This window comes from Lathamus discolor, chromosome 8, assembly GCF_037157495.1.
Source record: "Lathamus discolor isolate bLatDis1 chromosome 8, bLatDis1.hap1, whole genome shotgun sequence".
NCBI lineage: Eukaryota > Metazoa > Chordata > Aves > Psittaciformes > Psittacidae > Lathamus > Lathamus discolor.
This window is the reverse complement of record NC_088891.1, coordinates 1,897,153-1,918,894: the sequence shown is the minus strand read 5'-3', so window position 1 is coordinate 1,918,894 and position 21,742 is coordinate 1,897,153. Positions and strand designations below refer to the sequence as shown.

At 41.5% G+C, this 21,742-nt stretch overlaps 1 protein-coding gene across 1 annotated transcript in view; it reads left to right on the top strand.

The window, feature by feature from the left end:
• Positions 1 to 21,742, top strand: part of PIAS1 (protein inhibitor of activated STAT 1) — a 62,330-nt gene that overhangs the window by 29,056 nt on the left and 11,532 nt on the right. The window contains 6 exon segments of the mRNA XM_065688214.1: positions 10,862 to 10,946; positions 11,544 to 11,591; positions 12,849 to 12,939; positions 13,167 to 13,301; positions 16,415 to 16,520; positions 17,971 to 18,044. Of these exon segments, the coding sequence (XP_065544286.1) occupies positions 10,862 to 10,946; positions 11,544 to 11,591; positions 12,849 to 12,939; positions 13,167 to 13,301; positions 16,415 to 16,520; positions 17,971 to 18,044 (539 nt within the window).

Here is a 21,742-nt window from a genome sequence, read left to right as displayed (position 1 = left end):
TTTTATTAGTCATCCTCATTGCAAAATTGAGAAAACAGCTCCATTGGATGCTTTTGTGTAGAAGCCAGCTGGGAAAGCTCTGTATCCTGAAAATCCACGTTGGTGGATGCGTCTGCACTGAGCTCTTGCAGTGCTAGTGAGAAATCTGAGCTCTCTGCACCATGGTTAACCACAATTTGATGCGACAGGCCAAGGGGAATGGCTTTAGCCTGCCGGAGGGGAGTCTGAGATGAGCTCTTAGGCAGAAGCTCTTCCCTGTGAGGGTGCTGAGGCGCTGGCACAGGGTGCCCAGAGAAGCTGTGGCTGCCCCATCCCTGGCAGTGCTCAAGACCAGGCTGGACAACAGGGCCTTGGAGCAAGCTGTTCCAGTGGAAGGTGTCCCTGCCTGTGGCAGGGGTTGGAGCTGGGTGAGCTTTCAGGTGTTCCAACAGAAACCATTATAGGGTTCTGTGATGGCTCTCTTTGTTTTGGAGGAAAAGCTGTCCAGTTGGCCTTGATGGAATATATGAAAGTTGCCTTATTATTGTGACTCCTCTTTTGATTTTAACTAAGACCTCCTTTAAACAGGAGAATGTTGGTTGTTAGTTTCTCAAGCAAAGCTGCAGTTTCACCTTATTTTCCCCCATTTTCAGCCCTCTGTGCACAGATGCTGCTATTTGGTTGCTTTTTAAGCATAGGGCTGATTTTCTAAGAGTAACTTCTGCCACACAGATAAGATCTTTTGTGTGGTGAAATGTGCTTGCTAGGAGATGAGTAACGAGTACCAGAATTTTGCCAAATGAGGATGGAAGGGACATTAGTTAAACAACATGTTAAAAATACTTCTTGTTACAGCACATGGCATTCCTAATTGCTTTAGCTGTGTAGTTGTTCCAGAAACCATTTTAACTAGGTTATGGGCCTTTACTTACCTGTAAGGGGAAATTAGCCTTTTCAGTTTAAAGGATTATTAAAGAGGCTGTGGGCTATGCTGCTCCTCCAAAAGCTGTCCGAATGGTGTACAGGTGATCATAGAATTTATTTGCTGTGCTTCAGGCTTAAATGATATGGAAAACAACATTGAAACTTGCGTCTGAGCCACGGAAATTGGGATTTTTAACTCTATCCCAGCCAAAACCAGGACAAAGTCTCAGGCTTGTGGTAAGGAGGAGGCAAACATCAGGTGTTTTGGGGAGGCAGAGAATTACTTTCACAGATAGCATGCTGCCAGACCGGCTCCATCGGGTGAAAGGAGCTTCTGATGGCTCTTCTGAGGCTTGTATTGATCTGGTTAGGTTTTAGTTTAATTTCTTAATCTTAACAGGATTTCAGGAAGCAGAATTTCAACCCTGGTGCCCCCCCTCAAGAGTGAAGTGCTTACAACCGGTGTTTGTGCTTCTGACTTGCATTTACCTTGAGAGTCTCTTTTTGACTGTGATTTATCGTGGCTACTTGGACATGCTGCCTTCTTGAAGACAGCTCTTGCGCCTGATCTGCCTAAAATCTTGAGGGTGGCTGTAGTTCAAGGTGCAGCTGTTGAACAATTAAACAATTCACTTCGAAATCTAGGGTAGAATCTAGAAAGGTTTAGTTTGGCAAGTGTTACTCCCAGCCCTGTATCAGCAAGCTGATCTGTTGGTGTGTGCAGTCGGTACCACGGTTTAGATGAAAGTCACGCTTTTACTGTTTTCTGTGTTTATTATTTTTCTAAATGTACTTTGGGGGAGGAAGTTCAACAAAACACTATATTCTCAATGTGGGCTTGGGCTTTCTGACTTCCGGCTCTACAGCTTCTAATTGTGCAAGAAGCAGCTGAAATATTAGCTCTGTCTTGTTCATGTGCTGCAGCTCAACTAGAATTACAGTGCACTTAAGTTTCTTTGTTTTGGCTTCAACTTGTATTTGCATGTGGTATGCCTCAAGTTCATGTATAGGGAATGTATCCATAGTCTAGAGTCTGTTTCTTTTGAGAGAGCTTTAACCAACTGGGTAGCTCTTGTGCTGCAAGGAGAGGAGTATAATTTATTATTGCTTTCTTTAGCAGATTGCTCAATCCCCTCATGCGTGGAACTGAGATCACCCAAATTCCAGGACCTTACAGGATATGGATGTTTTCAGACACCGCTGCTCTAATGTGAATGGATCCAGGAAGCCACTTTGCTTTACATGATCAAATTAGGGTATCTTTTTGATAAGTGATAATTTCATAAGCAGTTTGGCTCAGTGGGTCCCTTCCAACCCAGGGTATTCTATGATTCTAATTAAAGCTTTTAGTAGAAAGAATTACAGCAAACCACGTGGTTGACTCAAAAGCATGTGAGTAATCCGTAATAATCAGTGAACCAACCTAAGCTTGGCGTGGTGTCCCCTGTGGAGTGCTTGGAGAGCTTGAGGCCTAGCAGTGGTGCCCACGTAGCGTGAGAGAGGAAGCTCTGCTATGGCAATATGTATTTTTACAACCAAGATGTTGAAATCATTTAGTAGTTGTTGGAAGTGCTGCTGGAACTTCGAAGTCTTCAGTAGCTCAGTCTTTTAGAGTTACTTTTATCTCCCTTTATGATGGCTTTTAGATAAAGATGATGCGGGGTGTGCTAATCCTGAGACTCTGTTATCTAACCATGAACCTTAAACTTATATTTTACCCTTCCTGTTAGCATTGTGAAAGTTGATACTTTCTTGTTGAGAACAAAAACATGCTAGAAGCAGAGACCCTGTGTAGGGACGTGGCAGTGCCAGCTTTTAGTGCCACTCATGCGAAGTGTTTAACTGCTGCCAGTGCTCTTAGGAAGAGAAGCTAAATTTTCAAGTCTGAATGGCAGCAGTTATGTTCTGAGACATATATTTAGGTGCTTAAAGAGATGAAGTGACTTGGTACGGAGAATCCAGTGGTGTTCCATCCCTCTGGCAAAATGGTGGAACAGATGTGCTGGAGTAGGTGGATGTATTCTCAGAGGACAGTGTGTTCTTGCGTGGAAGGTCAGCATGAAATTGTCCCTTAATGCTTACTGAAGGTCTTCAGAAACCCTCATTGCTCAGAAATGCTCTTACACATGACTGATCAAAAACAATAATCCAAACCTAAATGTCTGTCCAATTGCACAGCTTCCAGCTGATCTATTCTGTTTATGCAGGAGATTATAGACAGTTATAAAATATGTAATATTTATGCATTAATTGTAGCCCTTGGAGTATTTCCAGGCTATTTTCATATATATATTTAGGCACTATTTCAAATAAGCTCCTTCACTTCTCTTTACTTCCAGCCTTTCCCACCCCCAGTTTAGCTCTGCTTGTTCCTTCTGAGCGTTAACTGTAACACTGAAGTTGAACAGAACCTAAAAAAGATCTCAAGTGATAAATGCAGCAGACTGACCAGAACCTGAGGTCCGTTTTTCATCTCTTCTAAGGTGAAGAATGTGGCACTGTCACTCCACACTGATGCAGTGTGAGCGTAGTGAAGTTGTAACCCATGGAAGTGGGTTAAGAGCTAATCACTGCTGTCAAGGAAAAGAATGATTTGCGTGTTTACTACAGAGCTTCCTTTCAAGTAGTTTTGAAGTGTTTTGAAATGTTAAAAGTCATGCAATATCCATTGTGATAAATGGTTGAAATGAAGTGAAATGGCTGAGGTGTCACAGCGAGCAGGTGACAAAACGGACATGGGGATTTGGGATCTCTCGTAGTGCTGGACGTGAGCTCGGTGCCACTGAGCTCCCGAAGCCTACCGCTTCTGCAGGCCCTGCTCTTAGATGTTGGGCCTGAAGCTGGTCAGAGTGCAGAGTCCAGCTTCGGCCTGTTCTGATGTTGCTCTGGCCTTTAGCAAGAGGCTTTTCCTGTCTTCCAGGAACCTGGTACTGCACACTACGAGTGTATTTAATGGGTAGCAGGCCATTTGGGGTATGGTGGGTAGGTATTTCAAAGGTACCACTGCTTGATTCCTGAAGATGGCAGGAGCTTGGTGCTCAGAGGTTGTGGTTAATGGAAAGGAAGTGTTTATGTATAAACACCTGCCTTACCCAGGAACTTCAGAAGTTGTGGTGGCTTTAAAAGGGCTGATGATGCATCCTGAAATGTTTAGATCCCCCATTACGGTGTATCCTCTCATTTCCCCCCCATCTCGCTGCTTGGTTTCTGCTTCTCTAGAGTTGCTACAACATACTGGACGCAGGCAGTTGGTCTCACCTCCAAAAGCAGTTGTATAAGTGAATCTTGTTCAGGATTGATACAAGAGATTTTGAACAAACTATATTATGAGGAGCTCTATGTGTGTATTACTGTGTTCTGGATTTCCTGGCTTCTGCTGCATTTGAACATAATTCAAAGCCTGTCTGAGTTTTACCTTTATCAAAAGGTAAACGTTTTCTGTGCCTTAGTCTAAATGCAGTGATTTTGGTCTAGCTTGGAGGCAATGCATGAAATTTTCAGCAGTGCTATTTGAAAGAGGACCGAGCATGAATTGATACAATGCCTTCTGTTGTTTAACAGAAAAAGCAGAATGTCTGTGCTGCAGCAATGTAAGGTATCTTACCTATCTGGGGAAGATAAGCAGAGTTATTGATGTGTTGGGCTGACAACTTCTACAATGCTTCGGTTTTTCTGGCTAATTTTTGACCAGTTTGACTTATCAGATTATGTTCTGTATTAGATTAGTGAAGAACCAGTTCAACATCTCCTGTTTATTTTACAGCGTGGAGCAAAAATCTGCTATAGCCCTGATACTCTTACTTAACATAACTATTTTTGCCTTCGGAAATAAACACGCTATTATTGGAAATCATTGGTAATAGGCCAGTTCAATGATAGCTTTTCTCATGGCCTGAACTTAGGTAATTACTGCCGTGTAAAGTGCAAGTTTAATTTTAGTCCAAGTATCTTTCTGTATTAGAAGGTAATTCATTCCCTTCACTATTTAATAAGCTGCACTTGGTGATGATAGATGGAAAAGATTATATAGTATATTGGCAGGACGATGGTCAGCTGCAGTTGCATTTGGAAGCATCACCACCTTAACAACGCGATAACATCAGCTTCATTAAAGATTTGAAGGTATCTGTTGTTGAATGGAAAGTTTAGAGAGTGGCTTTTTCTCAAGGCAGCAAGAGGTATTTTACCGCAGAAAGATTGTGTGGCTATTTTTAGCCCTGGGTACTGGTGAGGTGGAACAGAATATTTTTAGAGCTGTAGAAAATGCAGCCACTCAAGCTGGGCTCTTTTTTCACTCCAGCTCTGTAGGGTTTTTCCAAAATAAAGAAGAAAATTGGTAGGAAATGGTGGGGGTTTTTATGCATCATTATTACTTATATAAGTAACATATTCATTGTCTATATACACACTCACACATAGAATTCATATGTGCATTCATATAGAATTTTAAGTGTTTTAGTCCTGTGAGTGCTACTGTCATGTATTAAAATAGGTTTTGCTGAAATTTGGAAAACTCATTACTCATGTGCAATGTCTTAACAAAATATACAACCAGCACTGCATAATTGGGTCACTCTCACTTAATGTATACCGATCCCATATGCTGTTTGGATCATTGCTTGAGTGAGGTAAGCATGGAATAATGCAGGAAAGTGTGGTGATAGTGAATTGGTAAGAAAAAATAGCTATGAGGAAGAAACTGCTCTGTAATGTTTCTGCAGCATTTTAGGCTTTTTAGACTGTGTTGTACTAACGCTGAGGACCTGCAGAGACAACAGACCCAAGGTTGGTCCTTACTGAGTCTATGTACGTGTTTACAAGGAAATGTGGATATTGTTATAGAATCATAGAATAGTTAGGGCTGGAAAGGACCTCAAGATCATCTAGTTCCTGGATTTAAGCTGGATGAATGAAGAAGTAGCAGATACTCCCCTCTGCCCCACCCCCTTCCAGCACCCCCTCAAAACCAGTGTGATTCTGGTAAGATGAGAAGTGGATTTTATGCATATTGTCTGAAACTCTCCTTGTTGACACACATTTAATTACCCAGGGCTGCTTGAAAAGCTTTTTATTATACTTTCTAAACCTGCCCTTTCAGATTTCTGAATTATGCAGGCTGGTTTTTAGCAGCCAGGTAAAGTGATGCTTGTGATTCGTGGCATTTATTCTTCAGTGACTCTCTCTGGGTTCTTTATATGTAAATTAAAAAAGTCCATTAGACATTGGTGCACTGTACCTCCTTTTTGAGGCTGCGAAGGAGACGTGGCCTGTGAACCACTCCTGACTAACCCTCCGACTCTATACCATTTGCAGAGTGCTGAAGAACGGGTTATAAAACTTAATAATTCATAGTTACAAAAAAGCCCCAAACCCAACCCCCCAAACCCATTCCTGGCAACTTCATATTCATATTAACTCTGTTCTCCTGGCTGGATTCCAGCTTTATTAGATTAGAAAGTCTATTTTAATCCACTCAGTTTTCAACTGCAGCTCTATTTTTGCCTTCCTTTTGTTAAATAATAATAGTTGTTTGCAGGGCGTTGGTTGCCATCAAAATGATTTTCTTGTAGAAAACTATATTTGTGTGTTTCTGGTTTTAATCATCCTCCAGAACTTTGAAAGGAGATGATGTGCTTGACTTGCCAGGATCTGTTCGGTGGTGTTAAACACAGCAGATACGGCAGATGAACTAATAGAAATCTGTTAGCTTTTCTACACTCTTAAATTCCAGATTTCCAGTGTCTTTTCCTTAAGAAGTCTGAAGTCCTTGGAAGTAGAGGAGTTTGTATAGTCATAGATAAGCTTAGTATTTAATAGTGAAGCTGCTACATTAGCTGTTTCATGTGTTTTGTTGAAATTCTTGTGCATTGTTTGTAGGATAAATAGATCTAAGAAGAATAGATACGGGTATGAAAAGATTGAGCAAAACCATATGGGAGTAGATTAGAGAAAACCACAAAGAAAAAACATATTTCATTTCCCTTCTAGAAGATGCTTTTGGCTTTGTTTGCTGCATTTCTCCTTCCTTTTAGGCAAGCCTCAGACGCACAAACAAGATCCTCCTCCCTAACCTGCCCCTTTCGTGTCCCTCATGCTCCCCATAACAAACGCCTTCACAGCCTTAGTTTTAGCACGTGAGGCAGCAAAGTCAGCAGGCAGTTGGTTTTCAAGTGTGGCAAGAGTCTCTATGATGCTGTTGACTTTTCCTTGCCATATTTAACTGAATGAACTTCCCATGCCTTTGTAATGGAAGGTGTATTCTGCCCTCCCTTCCTTTTGGCCCCCTGGCTGCCAAGACTGCTATGGAGTGGCTTCCCTGCCACGAGTGGTGGGAAGTTACCCTGGTGTGTTGGTGGTAGAGTGGCAATGGTGGGATTCAGCCGAGAGCTGGAAAATGGAAGTAATGCTTCTAACCACCACAGCCCTTGTAAAACTGTGCTTTCCAATGTGGTAGCCTAGTATTTTCACTGTTGTTCCTGGCCTCTTTTACAAGTCCTTTTGTGCCTGTGTTAAACTGCTTCTGTTTGTTGTTTGCATAGTTTGTTCTTGCCAGTTCTTAATATCATACCGAATGTAAAGATTAAAATTATATCTTTATAATGGTCTGAAATGTGCCTGTTCCTAAAGGCTACACTTACATGTGGTAGCACACACTGAACTGGGCAATTGGTGATTAAATTTGCTTTGACCAGTTGGTAGTTACACATCCAAGGTGTTAGAGCTGTCCCCTAAAGCTAGTTGAAGAGCCTGACCATAGCTTAGAGTAAGGTAGCTTCTTGTCTGCCTTTCTCTGTCTCTACTTCTCGATCTGTCAAGAGTTTTGAAATATTTTGATTGGCTTTTGGATCATCTTTTCTTAATTAACAAGTTGTTTCTTCCTTCTTTGCAATTTGGCCATGCTCCCGTGGTAATCACAGTGATTGCTTGTACACAAAAGCAATGTATTGGAAACATGGCATGTGTATATTAATGCTGGTTTACAGCAAAGAAAACATCAAGCAGCATGTGATGAAGTACATCTCCAATCACTGAAGACCACTGATCTATCAGCTCATAGACTTAGGCTTACAGTTATTAAGATGAGTGCATGTGAAGAGAAGGGGTATTGGCAAGTGGCTCTTTACAAGGGCATGTAATGATTGTACAAGGGTGAATGGCTTTAAACTGGAAGAGGGTAGATTTGGATTAAACATTAGGAAGAAGCTCTTTGCTGTGAGTGTGCTGAGGCGCTGGCACAGGGTGCCCAGAGAAGCTGTGGCTGCCCCATCCCTGGCAGTACTGAAGGCCAGGTTGGACACAAGGGCTTGGAGTAAGCTGCTCCAGTGGAAGGGGTCCCTGCCCATGGTAGGGGTTGGAACTGGATGAGCTTTAAGGTCCCTTCCAACACAAACTAGCCTGGGATTGTATGAAGTTAGTAGCCAGCAGAAGAGGAAGTGTTGGGAGCCTTTTTGTTCTTAGTCTACACTGATAGTGTTAAAGCCAACCAGCCTCCCCCAGCTCCAACACCTCCCTCCTCACCTTCATTTTAGGTGGATTCTAGTTGAGAGTAACTTCATTAACTGCCGTGTGCACAATGCAGATACTGGTAGTGCTTACCAGTGTTTCTCTGGCATTTTAATGGCTATGAGTTTGAAGTGGCTATTTCTTTTGTAAAGATTTTGATTCAAGCAGAAGCTATTTATTGCCTTATAGATGTGCTGCAACCACAGCTCCAGAAGAAAACAGGAATTACAAAGGTCCCATGTCAGCACTGAAGAATGTACTTCCAAATTTTCTGCCATTGTAATATGTAAATCGTGCAAGAGCATGATGAAACGGAACATAGAAGTTAGACCCCCCACTTTTCAAGATCACACATCACTGTGTGACAGAAATACATCTTGCATTAATACCAGCCAGTAACAAATAGAGGAAAACTCCAATCGTGCCACTCATCCCACTGTGTTTCCCTATGCCATAGTCCTGCTGTGCAGTGACTTTCAGTTCCTCCTGTTGCCTGTATCACATGTTTGATTCTTTCAATTGAGGATGCTGCAAAAGCAAAGCGAGCAAAAAGATGAGCAGTTGAAAGATTGCTTGGGAAAAGCAGGGGAAAGATTGCTTGGGAAATGTGGGCCTAGGCCTTTTTTTTTGGGTAACTGTTGTTTAGCATCTTTGGATAATTGTTTTAAATGAAAGTTAAATGTTCAGCAGCTTTGTCCTTTAATTAAAGGTGTTGGAGTTCACAACGAAAGTTCACAAAGACCTTCCAGAATGTTTCTAATAAAGCTAAAGCTGACAGTTTCCAGGGTAAAGAAACAATACATGGGTGGAGAATAAACCCAACAGAATAAGGCCACATTTAACCCTGCAAAAATCTGAAAGGATAACTTGAATTAATTCTGTTCTCTAGTCTGCAGTGCATTGACTTTGCAAATTCTTTTGTTGAGTACAGTATGTAGTTCTGATCCTTCCATTTATAACCAAAAATAGGTACAAAATGGTATTGAAGACCAAATATTGTTACAGATTTTCATTGTTAATTGTATACATTGTGCTTATATTTCCTGCAAATCCCTGCACTGTGATACCACAAGTGGCAGTTGTCTGAGGCTTAGCGTGGTTCTCACTTGAAGAAGTGTAGTTGAAAACGTATTAAAGTAAAAATAGAAGCAGGGCACTGTAAGCATGAGCATCTGAACAGTAACATGAGGCTGCACCTCAGCCCGGATGCTGCTTTGGACATTACAGTACAACTTCTTATTGGGGATAAGAAGAAATATATGCGTCTAAAATACAAACATTTATGTAACTGAATGATTTTAAAAAGATCTACCTTTGATAGGTTTTTCACAGAGGTTGCTGTTTGGTCTGTATTCATCTGGCTTTTGAGCAACGGATAATGAGCTGCGTGTGGTTGTTGCATATAATGTAATGTACAGATCTCGCAGCATTGTCGTATGAGAAAGAAATAAATGTAATTTGGTGAGATTGCTGCTGTTAATATTTATATCAAGTCAGTGTCTTTTCTATTGTTGGTTCCAACCTACCACATGCTGTTTTTAACAAAGTCTCTGAAGTATCACCCCGAAGTAGTCACTCATCTGTCACTCAGGGATGAGTCAGGAAGTGGATTATAGTAAAACAAAAAATGATGAATTTACCCAGTGTTTAATACACAATCTAGTTATTCATAACCTTATAACATTATTGGGAATAATGAAATGGAATGGCAAGCTTCTCGCAGCTTTACTACGTGCGTTGATGAGCGTGTTGGGCTGTTGTCTGGGGAGGTGCTTCTTCCTTTAAATGTAATTCTGTTTTTCAGAAAAGCCATTTTCATTGCCACTGTGTGTGGTTGTGTACTGCAGTGGTGCTTGCAGCCCTGGGGAAGGGATGTGATTTAGATAGAAGCACTATCTAGGAGCTATCTAAGATTACTTTGGTTTTCAGCAGGTGCTTGGTGTCCTATGGAGCACTGTGGCACAGAGCTGAAGGACTCTAAAACCAGATTTCATCCTTGTGTATCTCATGCGTTTTTTGCTTGTTCAGTATTTGATGCCTTTAACTCTGTGTGTTGCACTTCTTGTTCACTCTCTGCTTTCGCAGGCAGATCTCTTGTGTTAAAGGGAATAAAAAAGTGATTGATGAGAATTCCTAAGGGTATTTTAATCTGATATCAAAGAACATTTAGCGTTAAGTTACCATGACTGATTGAAAGTCTTGAGCTGATTTGTCTCAGTTTGCTGTTACCTGTATCACTTTTTTTAATGCCTGCTTTATATGCACATAGAGTTTATTGTATTTTTATTTACAGGAGGGTTGAAATGGCAACTTTCTTGTTGGCTCTAAAACTCTTACAGAAGCAGATGCGTGTTGTACTGTTGGGCTTGCTATAAACTCGGTGTATATGTAGACATTTGAATGAATTATTCTCCATTTGGTGTTTTTAAAGTGATGATCTCTTGTTTCCTTCCAGCCTCAGATAACAGCCAGCGCTTTCGAGAAACCTGCTTTGCGTTTGCACTGACGCCACAGCAAGTGCAGCAAATCAGCAGTTCAATGTGAGTCTGATCAGTAGTATGGCATTTAAATAGCAAGAGATAAGCCAAGGAACTAGGTTATCCTGTCTTTCATTTTGAAATGGGATCTTAAAGAACACAGGTGTGTGTGTAGATGCCCTCTTCTGGGGAATTCTTATTTATATGTAAGCTGATGGAGAGCAAAAGGATGAGGAAGAGAGAATGAAATAGCACCACTGTCCAGTGACTATTGGGCAGGTTTCTCTTGCACTAAGTGCCGTGCAAATACATAACTCTCCTTCGTGCAGCCCTTTGTCAGATCCTTTATCAAGTTCTGTGTTTATTCACTATAAAGATGGTACTTCATGATGACCCATCAGAATTTTCCTTGTATTACACAAAGCAAAAAAAAATTACAGAGCTCAGGTGAGAATGCAATTGATTGATTGACTAATAGAAAAGGTACCTTTTAGTGTGTATTGAGAGTGGTGGTTTGACTGACCAGAAGGGAAGAGTGGTATGCAGTGTATATACCAGGAAGTGTGGTTTAAATTCATTGAACTTAGAGCAAATACGGAGGAAGTATTGATGAACCTGTGTGTAAACAGTATGTTTTAACCCATGTTCTGCTATTTCTAGGGATATTTCTGGGACCAAATGTGACTTCACAGTACAGGTCCAGCTAAGGTATGTGTTTGCATCACCTGTCCTTGATGCTGTTGTTTTCCAAAATATATGAGATCTCTGCTACCCAGCAGGTCAGGCTTTCCTTTATGGAGGAGAATCTCATCCTGTTGTTTTCCTGAGGAAAGCTTCCTGTCGGCTGCTTTGAAAAGGGCAGACTTAGCTACTCGTCCCTGTTACATGCAGCTTTCCTAAAGTTGCTGGTGGCCTGATACCTGGTGTGTCAGAACACTGCATGGAGCCTATAGATAACATACCTGGTAGATTACTGGGGCTTAACTTGTAGGTTATTTTAGAGGTTTTGACAAACGTAAGTTGATGAAATCCTATGTGTCCCTGTAATTCCATGGAGGGCTGTGAGCACAGCTGACTTGGATTTTGCTCCTGTCAGAAACATATGTCTTGCCTTTCATCCCGCTGTCATGCCTGTATGGTGAGCTGTGACTTGTCAGTCAGAAAGCAACTGCTTTTCAGTCTTGCTTGTTGGGGTACCTTCTGCTGATCAGCAAGTTGGGTTGGCTTGGTGTGGGGTGAGATGGTCAAAGCAATGAGGAGGACATGAGGGAACAGAGGGACAGAAGGTAGCTCCCCCTCTTTGAGAGCAGCAGCCTGTTAGCTGTGTGCAGTAGCTGTACCCTGATGTGATGGTTCGTTTGCATGGATGGGACAGGTCCCCTGAAAGAAGTCCAGAGGAGCTGAGAGGCTCTTTTTGGTCCTTTGAATGCCTATTGTCCATGAGCTTGGCCTACACACTTTTGGTAGGACAAGGAAGGGTGTGTCTTACTTTAGTTCCAGCAGCAAATAAGCCTGAACTTAAGTAAATAAATAAAATTGCCTGAACTTCTGTAGGAGGCTTGACATAGTGCATGAGGATAACATTTGATGCTGTGAACTGCTGCCTGCTTTACTAAAGCTGGAGGAGGGGGAGTTGAAGAGACTGGGCTTCTATCAAGAGGTCAGGCTGGAGAAATGGTAGGAAGAACATTGGGATGATCTGTCTCGTGTAACAGGAACCTGCAGATCTGAATGAGTCAGTCTGAGGAATTCAAGAAATCTGAGGAGGAACCTACAACCATCTTAATCCAAACCTGTAATTTTGGGGGGCTTTCCTGCTTAATGATCTCTACAGCTAATCTGAGGGCTGTGTTTAGCAAAATCTGTCACGCTTTCATAACTCAGAGGAAAAGACATTCCTTCAAGAAAGAGATGATCTTTAAATCACTTCAGAAGTGAAAGATGATGGAAATTCTTTACTTTTAGGTTTTGCTTATCAGAAACCAGTTGTCCACAAGAAGATCACTTCCCACCCAATCTGTGTGTGAAAGTAAATGGGAAACCATGCAGCCTTCCAGTAAGTAAAGTGTTATTTTGATATGTACATTTGGATAGCATTATTAGGGTCTGTCTGTCAGAAATCAGCTTTTATTGTCTGATATCTCTCTCCTTAAATTGAAGAGGGAGCGCAGTTCAGGTGAGACCCAGCTTTTATCGGGGTGCAGGGTTGTGGTGAGAGGGGAAGGTGGCAAAAGCGGTATTGAATTTGTTTCTTGCTGAGGGGAGAAATACTTTGGTTTCTAGGGCTATCTTCCACCAACCAAAAATGGTGTTGAACCAAAGCGACCCAGCCGACCAATCAACATTACCTCACTCGTCAGGTTGTCTACGACGGTACCAAACACAATCGTTGTTTCATGGACTGCAGAAATTGGAAGAGTAAGTAACTTGGTGCATCATGCTGCCTAAAGCTTATTAGTTTCTGTCTTGGCATCTGTTGGAAAGATTTGAAAGATAAGCGAGTTTAATTGTGCTGAAAATACTTGATAGTTTTGCACTAGACTCTTCCTTTTGATTGTATGACTTTATGCTAGGCAGATAGGACGTGCTCCCTTCGATCAGTAGCTCTCAAATATTTTGATGTGATCTTTCCCTCTTCACCCCCCACCCACGTCTCTGAGCACCCAGAAGAAAATAAGATCAAGACATCCCATAAACCTTTTCTTTGCATATTTAACTTCACACTACAAGGTTTTCCTTATTTTAGGGTCTTGACAAACCTTATCTTGGCTTCAGCTTGTATCTAGCACATGACATTCAGTACAGGGTGGTCTTTTCTAACTGTAAACGTGGACACAAAACCCAGCAACTCAGCAGGGCCCAGGAGATTCAGTTTGCCCTTTTTGCATTTCTCTTCTCACAACTGCTATCCTTATACTTAATATTTAAAAAGTCATGGTTTTATAACTTTATTGTGTCTGTGGGGAGGATGTTGGGAGTGGTATTATAAAATTGCTGATGTTCCACTGGACTAATTAAATCTGGAACATGCTGCAAAAGTTACTTCAATAAATTAGTCCATGAATTAGTGCACTGCTTTCACTGATGGCAAAAAATCTGCTGGTTGTGCAGCATAGGGCCAACATGTACTTGAAAAAGTGGCTTTGCTGTTGCAGCCATCCTGTTTTCAGAAGGCCCGAGAATTGTCCTGAGATGAAACCTTGTCCAAGAATTTGTCAGTGTGCAAAGCCCAGGATTCCTGAACCAGTGTGGAAAAATGCTTACAGCCCATTCATGCACAATAGCCAGTTATAAAACATCACGGTGGTATTTCATGATGGATTTCTTGTGGAGCGTAAAACAGTCTCCATTCAGATTCAGTACAAATGATGGATGAATGATTCCTTTAAAAGCCTTCTCTTACCTAATGAGAACTGCAGGTATCAGAAATAAGCCTTTAAAAATGAACCTGCTCTGGTTTATATTGTGGAAGTGCCTGCATGGAGGTTGATGAATCCTGGCTGTTGCTCTGAATACAGGGCTGCACTCTTGCTTAAGAATACAGGTGAGGGTTGAGGGAAAAGACATGTCACAAGCCTGCATAGACTCTAAGCCAGTCTCTTGTGAACTAGGTAGTTTCTCAGGCTTCACGGATATTCCAGTTCTAAACCCTGTATTGGCTAATCTCTAGCTTGCAAAACAAGACTGGAGAGAGCAGCAAATTCTTGATGTATTAGATGAGAATTAGATGCCATTCAGAACATCCCCACTTAGGAGATGCAGCTCTTCCTAAAGTTATTATCCGAGACTTTGGCAGTTGAATGTGAAGAACTGCTTTCTATTTGGATGTTCCTGTCTAGCACGGCATTTGAATTCCCCTCCTCCCCTTCCCTGAAGAGCCAGTTGCATGTCTCAACTGGTGTACTCTACCTTTCCTGAAGTCATAATTGTGATTTTTACACAATCTGTTTCAAGAGCCTTCTGTACAAGTTGCCTTGGGCGAGTTCCTAGCTTTGTAGATTCAAGCTGTCGGTAAATAATTTCACAATGTTAATTAGCATTTTTCTAACTTCTATACTAATTGAGGCATTAAGCAAGCAAGTTAAAGCAGTAGTGGTTTTTAACGATGGGAGAAGCAGTCATTGTCACAATAAAATATTTAAAATGGGGTGTTTCTGATGCTCCTTCAATTTGTGCAGTTTTATGGTAAGATAGATTACTGAAATCCCAGCTTTGGATTCGGGTGGCATCCTAAATAAAGGATGGTAGTTGTCACAGTTGTATGGATTTGTTTGTTTTGTTAGTGGGAACATGCATGACAGTAGCTGGGGGAAGCCTTTCATTTGTCAATTTAAAGAGTATCCGTGCAGCTGCAGGTTTAGTGAGTATTGCTTATATCAAAAAGTAATTGATGTACCCTAATGTGAGAACACAAATCTTGTCCTTTCCGGTTCGAGGGTGGGGGCAGAGAGGGGTGTTGCTGATGAATGCTTAGTGCAAGATCACATTTTCAGGCAGACAGTTATTACCTGCTGTTGTTAGGAGCTTACAAGAAAAATGAGAGCTTCCCAAATCTCAGGCTGTGGTTTGAGATCCATCAGCGATGCCAGGAGGAGGACTCTACCCTCCTGCTCATCCCTTGGAGGAAGCCTTACCCATGTACAGGAGAGCTGGCAGAGTCCACGTTCGGGCTGCATGTGACCTGCTTGTCTGCCAGATTATCTTCTGTAGTGGCAGAGGTGAACATCCACAGCTTTTTACTGACACTGATAGGGCATGTTTTCATGGGCTGTGTTGAGAGAGATGGGGGAATTGACCAAACCTTTTCCAGAGGGAAATGACAGGCAGCTGGGAGTGGTGACTTCTTGCCTGCTCAGGCTGTATACACTAGAGTACATCTTGGCCCCACTGAGCTCTCAATCTCTTTACCTGCCTTACTTCTGTTCAGCTTTGGCAGCGAGGTTAGCGTTTCATAGGCAGTAAGTGCTGGAAGATGAGAAAAGAAGGTTGAAGAGTGCTTCTAGACTGAGTAGGGAGTACTGCAGATGATAAATCTTTTTATGTTTTGCTTTTGAAGAGGCATCAGTGCTGATTTCCCTATTTGAAAACAATCTAAGCTTTTATTAAAATAAAAAGAGTTTTGATCATATTTGACTTGACAGCTTCCCTTAATTGTATTGCCAGAACTGCAGTACCCAATGTTACTGGTTTAAAAATACCCTTAAACGGGCTGTTAACTGCATGTCCCATGTTAAATGTAAAACTTCCAGAAGTGTCCTAAATGCTGTTCTAATAGCTTGGTTTGCAGCTCAATCTAATCCCAGTGAAGCGTGAAGTCACTATTGTTGCATCTCTCAGACTCCAGCCCTGTGAACTTTCTGAAGCAAAATGGGTTTTCTCTAGTCTGAAAACTTTGCCATTTAAAGCCTTGTAACTGCTTTAAAAACGCAGTGCCCTGTAATCACATCACAAATTGCATAAGCATTGTACAAACTACAGGCTGTCTTTTGCTTAAAACAGTTCTTACTTTGATCTTTTGTTCTGTTTTCTAGAACTATTCCATGGCAGTCTATCTGGTAAAGCAGCTGTCCTCGACGGTGTTACTGCAGAGGTTGCGAGCAAAAGGAATACGGAACCCTGATCATTCTAGAGCACTAAGTATGTCTGATGTACTACTTGTTTCAAAAAGAAAAATAGCTTTTGTAACAGGAGGTTTGAAATAGGACTGTGCTAACTGAGGTTTGGACTTCCTACAGTTCTCTGGGTTTTGAGAATCTGATAGTGGTGTTCTTTGTATTCAGTTCCAATTCAAAGACTCAGAGGCTTTTGTTTGTACTAGGAGCCAGGCCAGGAACCCTGTTGACACTGTGAAGGGAAAAAATGCAAGAGAATCTCTTTCAGTTCAGCCATACTGGCTTTGTTTCCTCAGAATAGAACAACTGTATTTATATAGTTAACCGGTAATTCGGTACCTCAAGCAAAGCTGAGCTAAATGCCTGATACGAACCTTGATGCCGACATGCAGGAGGAAAGTCACCATCCGCACAGTTTTTGTTCCTTTGGCACGATGTTGTGGAGGGGGCTGCTAGAGAGTGTCTAGCACAATGCTCCTCCCATCCCCCTTCCAAATTTGAGTGTGAGGTTTCCTGCTTTATTGTTGTGTCTGACTAGTACATGATGGCATAAGTTTGTGTAAGAAAAATGTAAGCAAAACCTGCTTTTCCGGGAAGAGGGTGAAAATGCCAACACCTGACAGCTGTGGGTCATACTCTTTAATACTCAGATAATGTGTATTGTACACAGCACAGGACCTGCTCCGAAAGGGAAGGAATTAGCCCACCAGTAAATGCTGTAAAGTCAGTGGTACACAGTGATGGCATTAGCTTGTGCTAATGCAGAATGGTGATTTGTATGCACAAAAATGTAGAGTTTCCTGTGTATACAGGGTGAGAATGAGGGTGTAGGAGAAGTTCACAGAGCAAGAGGAACATGGAGCTGACTTGTTCATGTAGCAAATAACTGCACATAAACCAGTCCTTAAGCAGAAGTCGAGGTTGAGATGAAAGACTTCTGCAGTGCTAATATTTCACTGCAGTTATTTAAAACTCGGATTTTGTCAGGGTACTTCTGATAGCCTATTTCTCAGTTTGCTCTTCAATTTTAAATCACAAGGTTGCTTGATGAGTATTTCAGAGGTTTCCAGTGGTGCTTGTCCACGTGGGAGTTACTAACACATTTTTAATGTGCCTGGAGTTAACAGTCAAGTCAATGTGGCTCATCGTGTTGGTAGATTTTAAATAACTGTCAAGCACAAAGTTGCTTGTATATGAGAAGAGACATCTCTGTATAAGTACATTTTCTAGGGATCATGGTTTAAGATGAGCTTTTCTGCTTTTCACTTTCTTAAATCTTGTCATTTATGATCTTTCTAAAAAGTAGAGACTGCTTAGGATACTTATTTATTGTGTGAGCCTGAAACAATGGCCACTGCTACTTGCTGTCAGTGGCTGTGGCAAACTGCAAATTTCAGACTTGGTTTATTTCTCTATCATCCAATTCGTGTTTCAGATCATCTGCAAAATAAACCTTTTCTTCTTTCCAATCACAGTTAAAGAGAAACTGACTGCCGATCCAGACAGTGAAATTGCAACAACAAGCTTAAGAGTTTCTCTCCTTTGTCCAGTAAGTTCTGTGGTTTTACTCCCTCAAAACCGATTCTGATCAAAATGTGGCTATTCTGGGACATTTATTCAATAGAGGTTACCTTGTGTTTGCCTGTGTGTTAACTTTGTGGGGAGAGGAACCCAGTGTGAAAGGTACCTATCACCATGCTTAAGCACTTGATATCCCCCTGAGAAAATGAGTATTCCATTGACTTGAAAATGCTGTTCAAAAGTGTATGTAAGCATATATTTAAATCTGTCACTAGATCATCAGAGTGTGCAGCTTGTGTCCTTGGTAATGATAAAACCACTTTCAGTGGAATCAGAGGAATCAAAGGTAGGTGAATCTGCTGATAGAAAATCACTCTTCAGCCAGTGTCTGCAGCCAAAGAATTGAGCATCTTTTAAGTGAAGTTGATTATATGATGTACACTTTGAGCATTTAATAATGTTAGATTAAAACTGAAGCAGTCTCCTAGAGGTTGGTCAAACAGGATTTATTCTGAATTTGAAGTGGGAGAATACAGTTCCACTGAATGGAAGGTTGGACCTTAAAGGCTGGATCAGGTGATCCTTGAGGTCCCTTCCAACCTGGCATTCTCTGAACATGGAAGAGGCAGAGATGTACTTTATCTTGACCTATAACTGTTTTTAACCAAGTAGATGCAGAGGTAAGTGGTAGTTTATGCCCAGGTTTATGTTATCACTGGTAAACTGCACAACATTAATACTACGTGTGCTTTTTTGGTCTTGTTTCAAGTCCCATGCACCTTCAGGATACTTGCTCTCTGTAGTGATTGACACAGTGTCTTTATTGCAGTTTAACTTTTTAACCTCTTTTGAAGGATACATCTGTTTCCTGCTTTGGTTCAATCTGCTCAAGCTTGACATGAAATTTTCAGTTTTGAAATCTAGGACGAAAACTGACTTTATTCTTGCAAAATTGAAGCTTATTTCTCAAGTAATTTAATATGTTTTTAAACTCTCCCAGTGTGAAGAGATAAACCTTTTAGATAGATAAGCTTTGCTTCAGAAGAAGCATATTTGACGTTTTGGTTGCTTTTTGTATATGCATTAGGTTATTGTAAATCCTTAAATGTGGTATTTTCAAGATCTTCAATCTTAAGACTTTCTCCATATCAGCACTGATGCTAACTAAATAATAACACATTTATAAGGAAGATAAAACTCATGTAAGAAAGATAAAGGGATTGCATTTACAAATAATATCTTGATCTGTAAACTTAGAACCTCAGAACTTGTAATCTTGCAAACCCATGAAACATGTCACATCGAAACCTCTGCCGATGCGGAGCACTGAAGTGTTTCAGGTCCACACCTGGCAGCTGATTTTGCTGAGTTGTCATAGCTGAATTCTTGTTGTGCTGTTAGGTCTGTGTTGTTCTAGAAAGCACAATGAGAGTCCTGCTGGGTTCCTTGTCGCTGTTTAGGCACAATGTTTTTACCACTTAAAATGAGTTTCCAATACAGGCAAAAATAGTAATCTGTTAGTAAGAATTAAATGTCTGTTGGAAGTGCCTGTGTATTAATTCATTATCTTAAATTAACCTTCATGCATCTTCTGACACTACAGATTTTTACTTCAGTTGTACCTGATTTGTCAGAGCTGCCACTTGAGGCACTTATTTTGCTTTATAGATGATTCCATGGGAATGTTCTGACACATTTCTGTTTGTCTCAGTTGCCTCCATTACTGGTAAAAGTTCTTCTGCAGTGCTTTTACATGCATTTTTATTTCCTTGCTGGCTGTGATGCAGATGAGTTAGTGTTAGAGCAGGAATATCCTCTACAACGCTGCTTGTAAAACTCCAAGTTTGCTTATACCTAAAGATGTTAAATTCAACTTTGCTTTCTCAGAGTCCTGCCAGGGGTAAAACCAAAACAGGAATCAGAGGTTAGGATGTAGCTCTTCAGAAGTCAGGTTGGATGACAAGGCCAGGTTGGATGAAGCCTTGGGTGGGATGGTTTAGTGTGAGGTGTCCCTGCCCATGGCAGGGGGGTTGGAACTGGATGATCTTGAGGTCCTTTCCAACCCTAACTATTCTATGATTCTATGATTCTAAGTCCTACCTCTGTCAGTATGTCCTCTTTGAAATTCACTACTACTTTGCTAGACATACAGAACAAAGTCTATAGCAGATTATTTTGAGTGTATTTATCTCCGTTCTCTACAAAACCTACGCACTTGACATTTTTTCCAGCATGTTCCTCACTCAGTGCTGCCTTATTTCACTAGCTCTTGGAATAATCCATCATTGCAAGAGCTCGTTGGGTCAGAGACTGTACCTTTCAACCTGGCCTATGAATAGAAACGTTATTAGGATGATTCAGACTGTCCTCGGGTCTGAATGTAATTCTGTTATAGCCCCCATATTTTTACTTGCTCATTTGTAAGCATTTGGCTCAGGGATAATTTTCTGGTCAGTATTTTGTGCTTCCTTTCTAATGCTTGAATGCGCAGCGTATGCTTTGAAAACACTGATTTGGTCTCCCAACAGCGCAACCAAAAATGACAGAACGATGCATCTTCAGCTCTGTTAATGGGAGGTTCTGTTCCCCCATCTCATTTGTCAGGGGGGCGAATCTCTTGTGTGTGTATACTTCAATAAACTCAATGAAATTGCCTACCTGGGCATGGAAGGTTTAGACTTCAGAGCCTTTCTTTTGCCCTCAAAGTAAAGCGCAGAGCGAGGCAGCTTCCTCTGAATGTGTTTTGTTTTGCTGCTGAGCTTTTTTTAGCACAGAGGCCTCCTCTCCCTCCCAGCCCATGGAGTACATTTGAAAGAGCTGTCCTTAACTGCTGCCTGCATCCATCCGAGATACAGCAGCAAATGGGCAGGGCTGGGGCTGTATGTCAGGAAGACACTTGAATTCATGGTCTTGTTTTCCTTTGAAAGGAAAATAAATAACTCCACAGGCTCTGCAGCCGGATCAGATATTGAAGTGAACAAAAATTCCAGATCCAGCATGTTCCTGGAGGGCTTGCAGCTTTGTTTACAATTCCTCAGCTCCTGGTTTAGGTGCATATTTTAGCATGAACAGATAGCAGTGTTTTGTATGCTTGTAAAAGCAGTGAAGGCAGTGTGTCTTTGGCTGCCGACAGGCAGGAATCAAAACAGTAACGGTGTTGGGAAACACAGTTTTTCACAAGTTGGGATGCATCCCTTCTTTTATGACCTTTTCTTTTGTCGGTTCTGACACAGCTTGGCCAGCATGGCAGAGCTGATCCAGGAGGTTCAATGCCAAAAATGGGAAAGGAGGCATCCACTTGTTAACACTGAGTGCGCTGATTCCATCTGCATGTGTATGGCTTCTGTTAAATCCAAGCACTGCCTAGAAATTAAGAGGTTTTATTCCAACAGCTTGTGGAAATGTTCTGGTTTAAGTCTGCTTTTTTGCTCGGGAGACAGGTATTTATGTTCTTCCTGCAGCACGTGTCTTTGACCTTAGTTTTCTTTCGCATCACACAGAAGCATCCAGGTTTTATCTCTGGTACCCTTACTCTTGATCCTCGCTGAGCTAGGAGACTCTTACTGTGCCCAAAAGACAAATGAGCCATTGACCTACCATCTGGGAGATAAGAATTCCTAACAGACAAGGATCAGGGGGCCTTGCTTTGTTGGGGGTTGACGAAGGCATAGAAATAATGTGCTTGGTCATGAATTTTGGGGGAGGGGGTGCCAAACACATGGCACA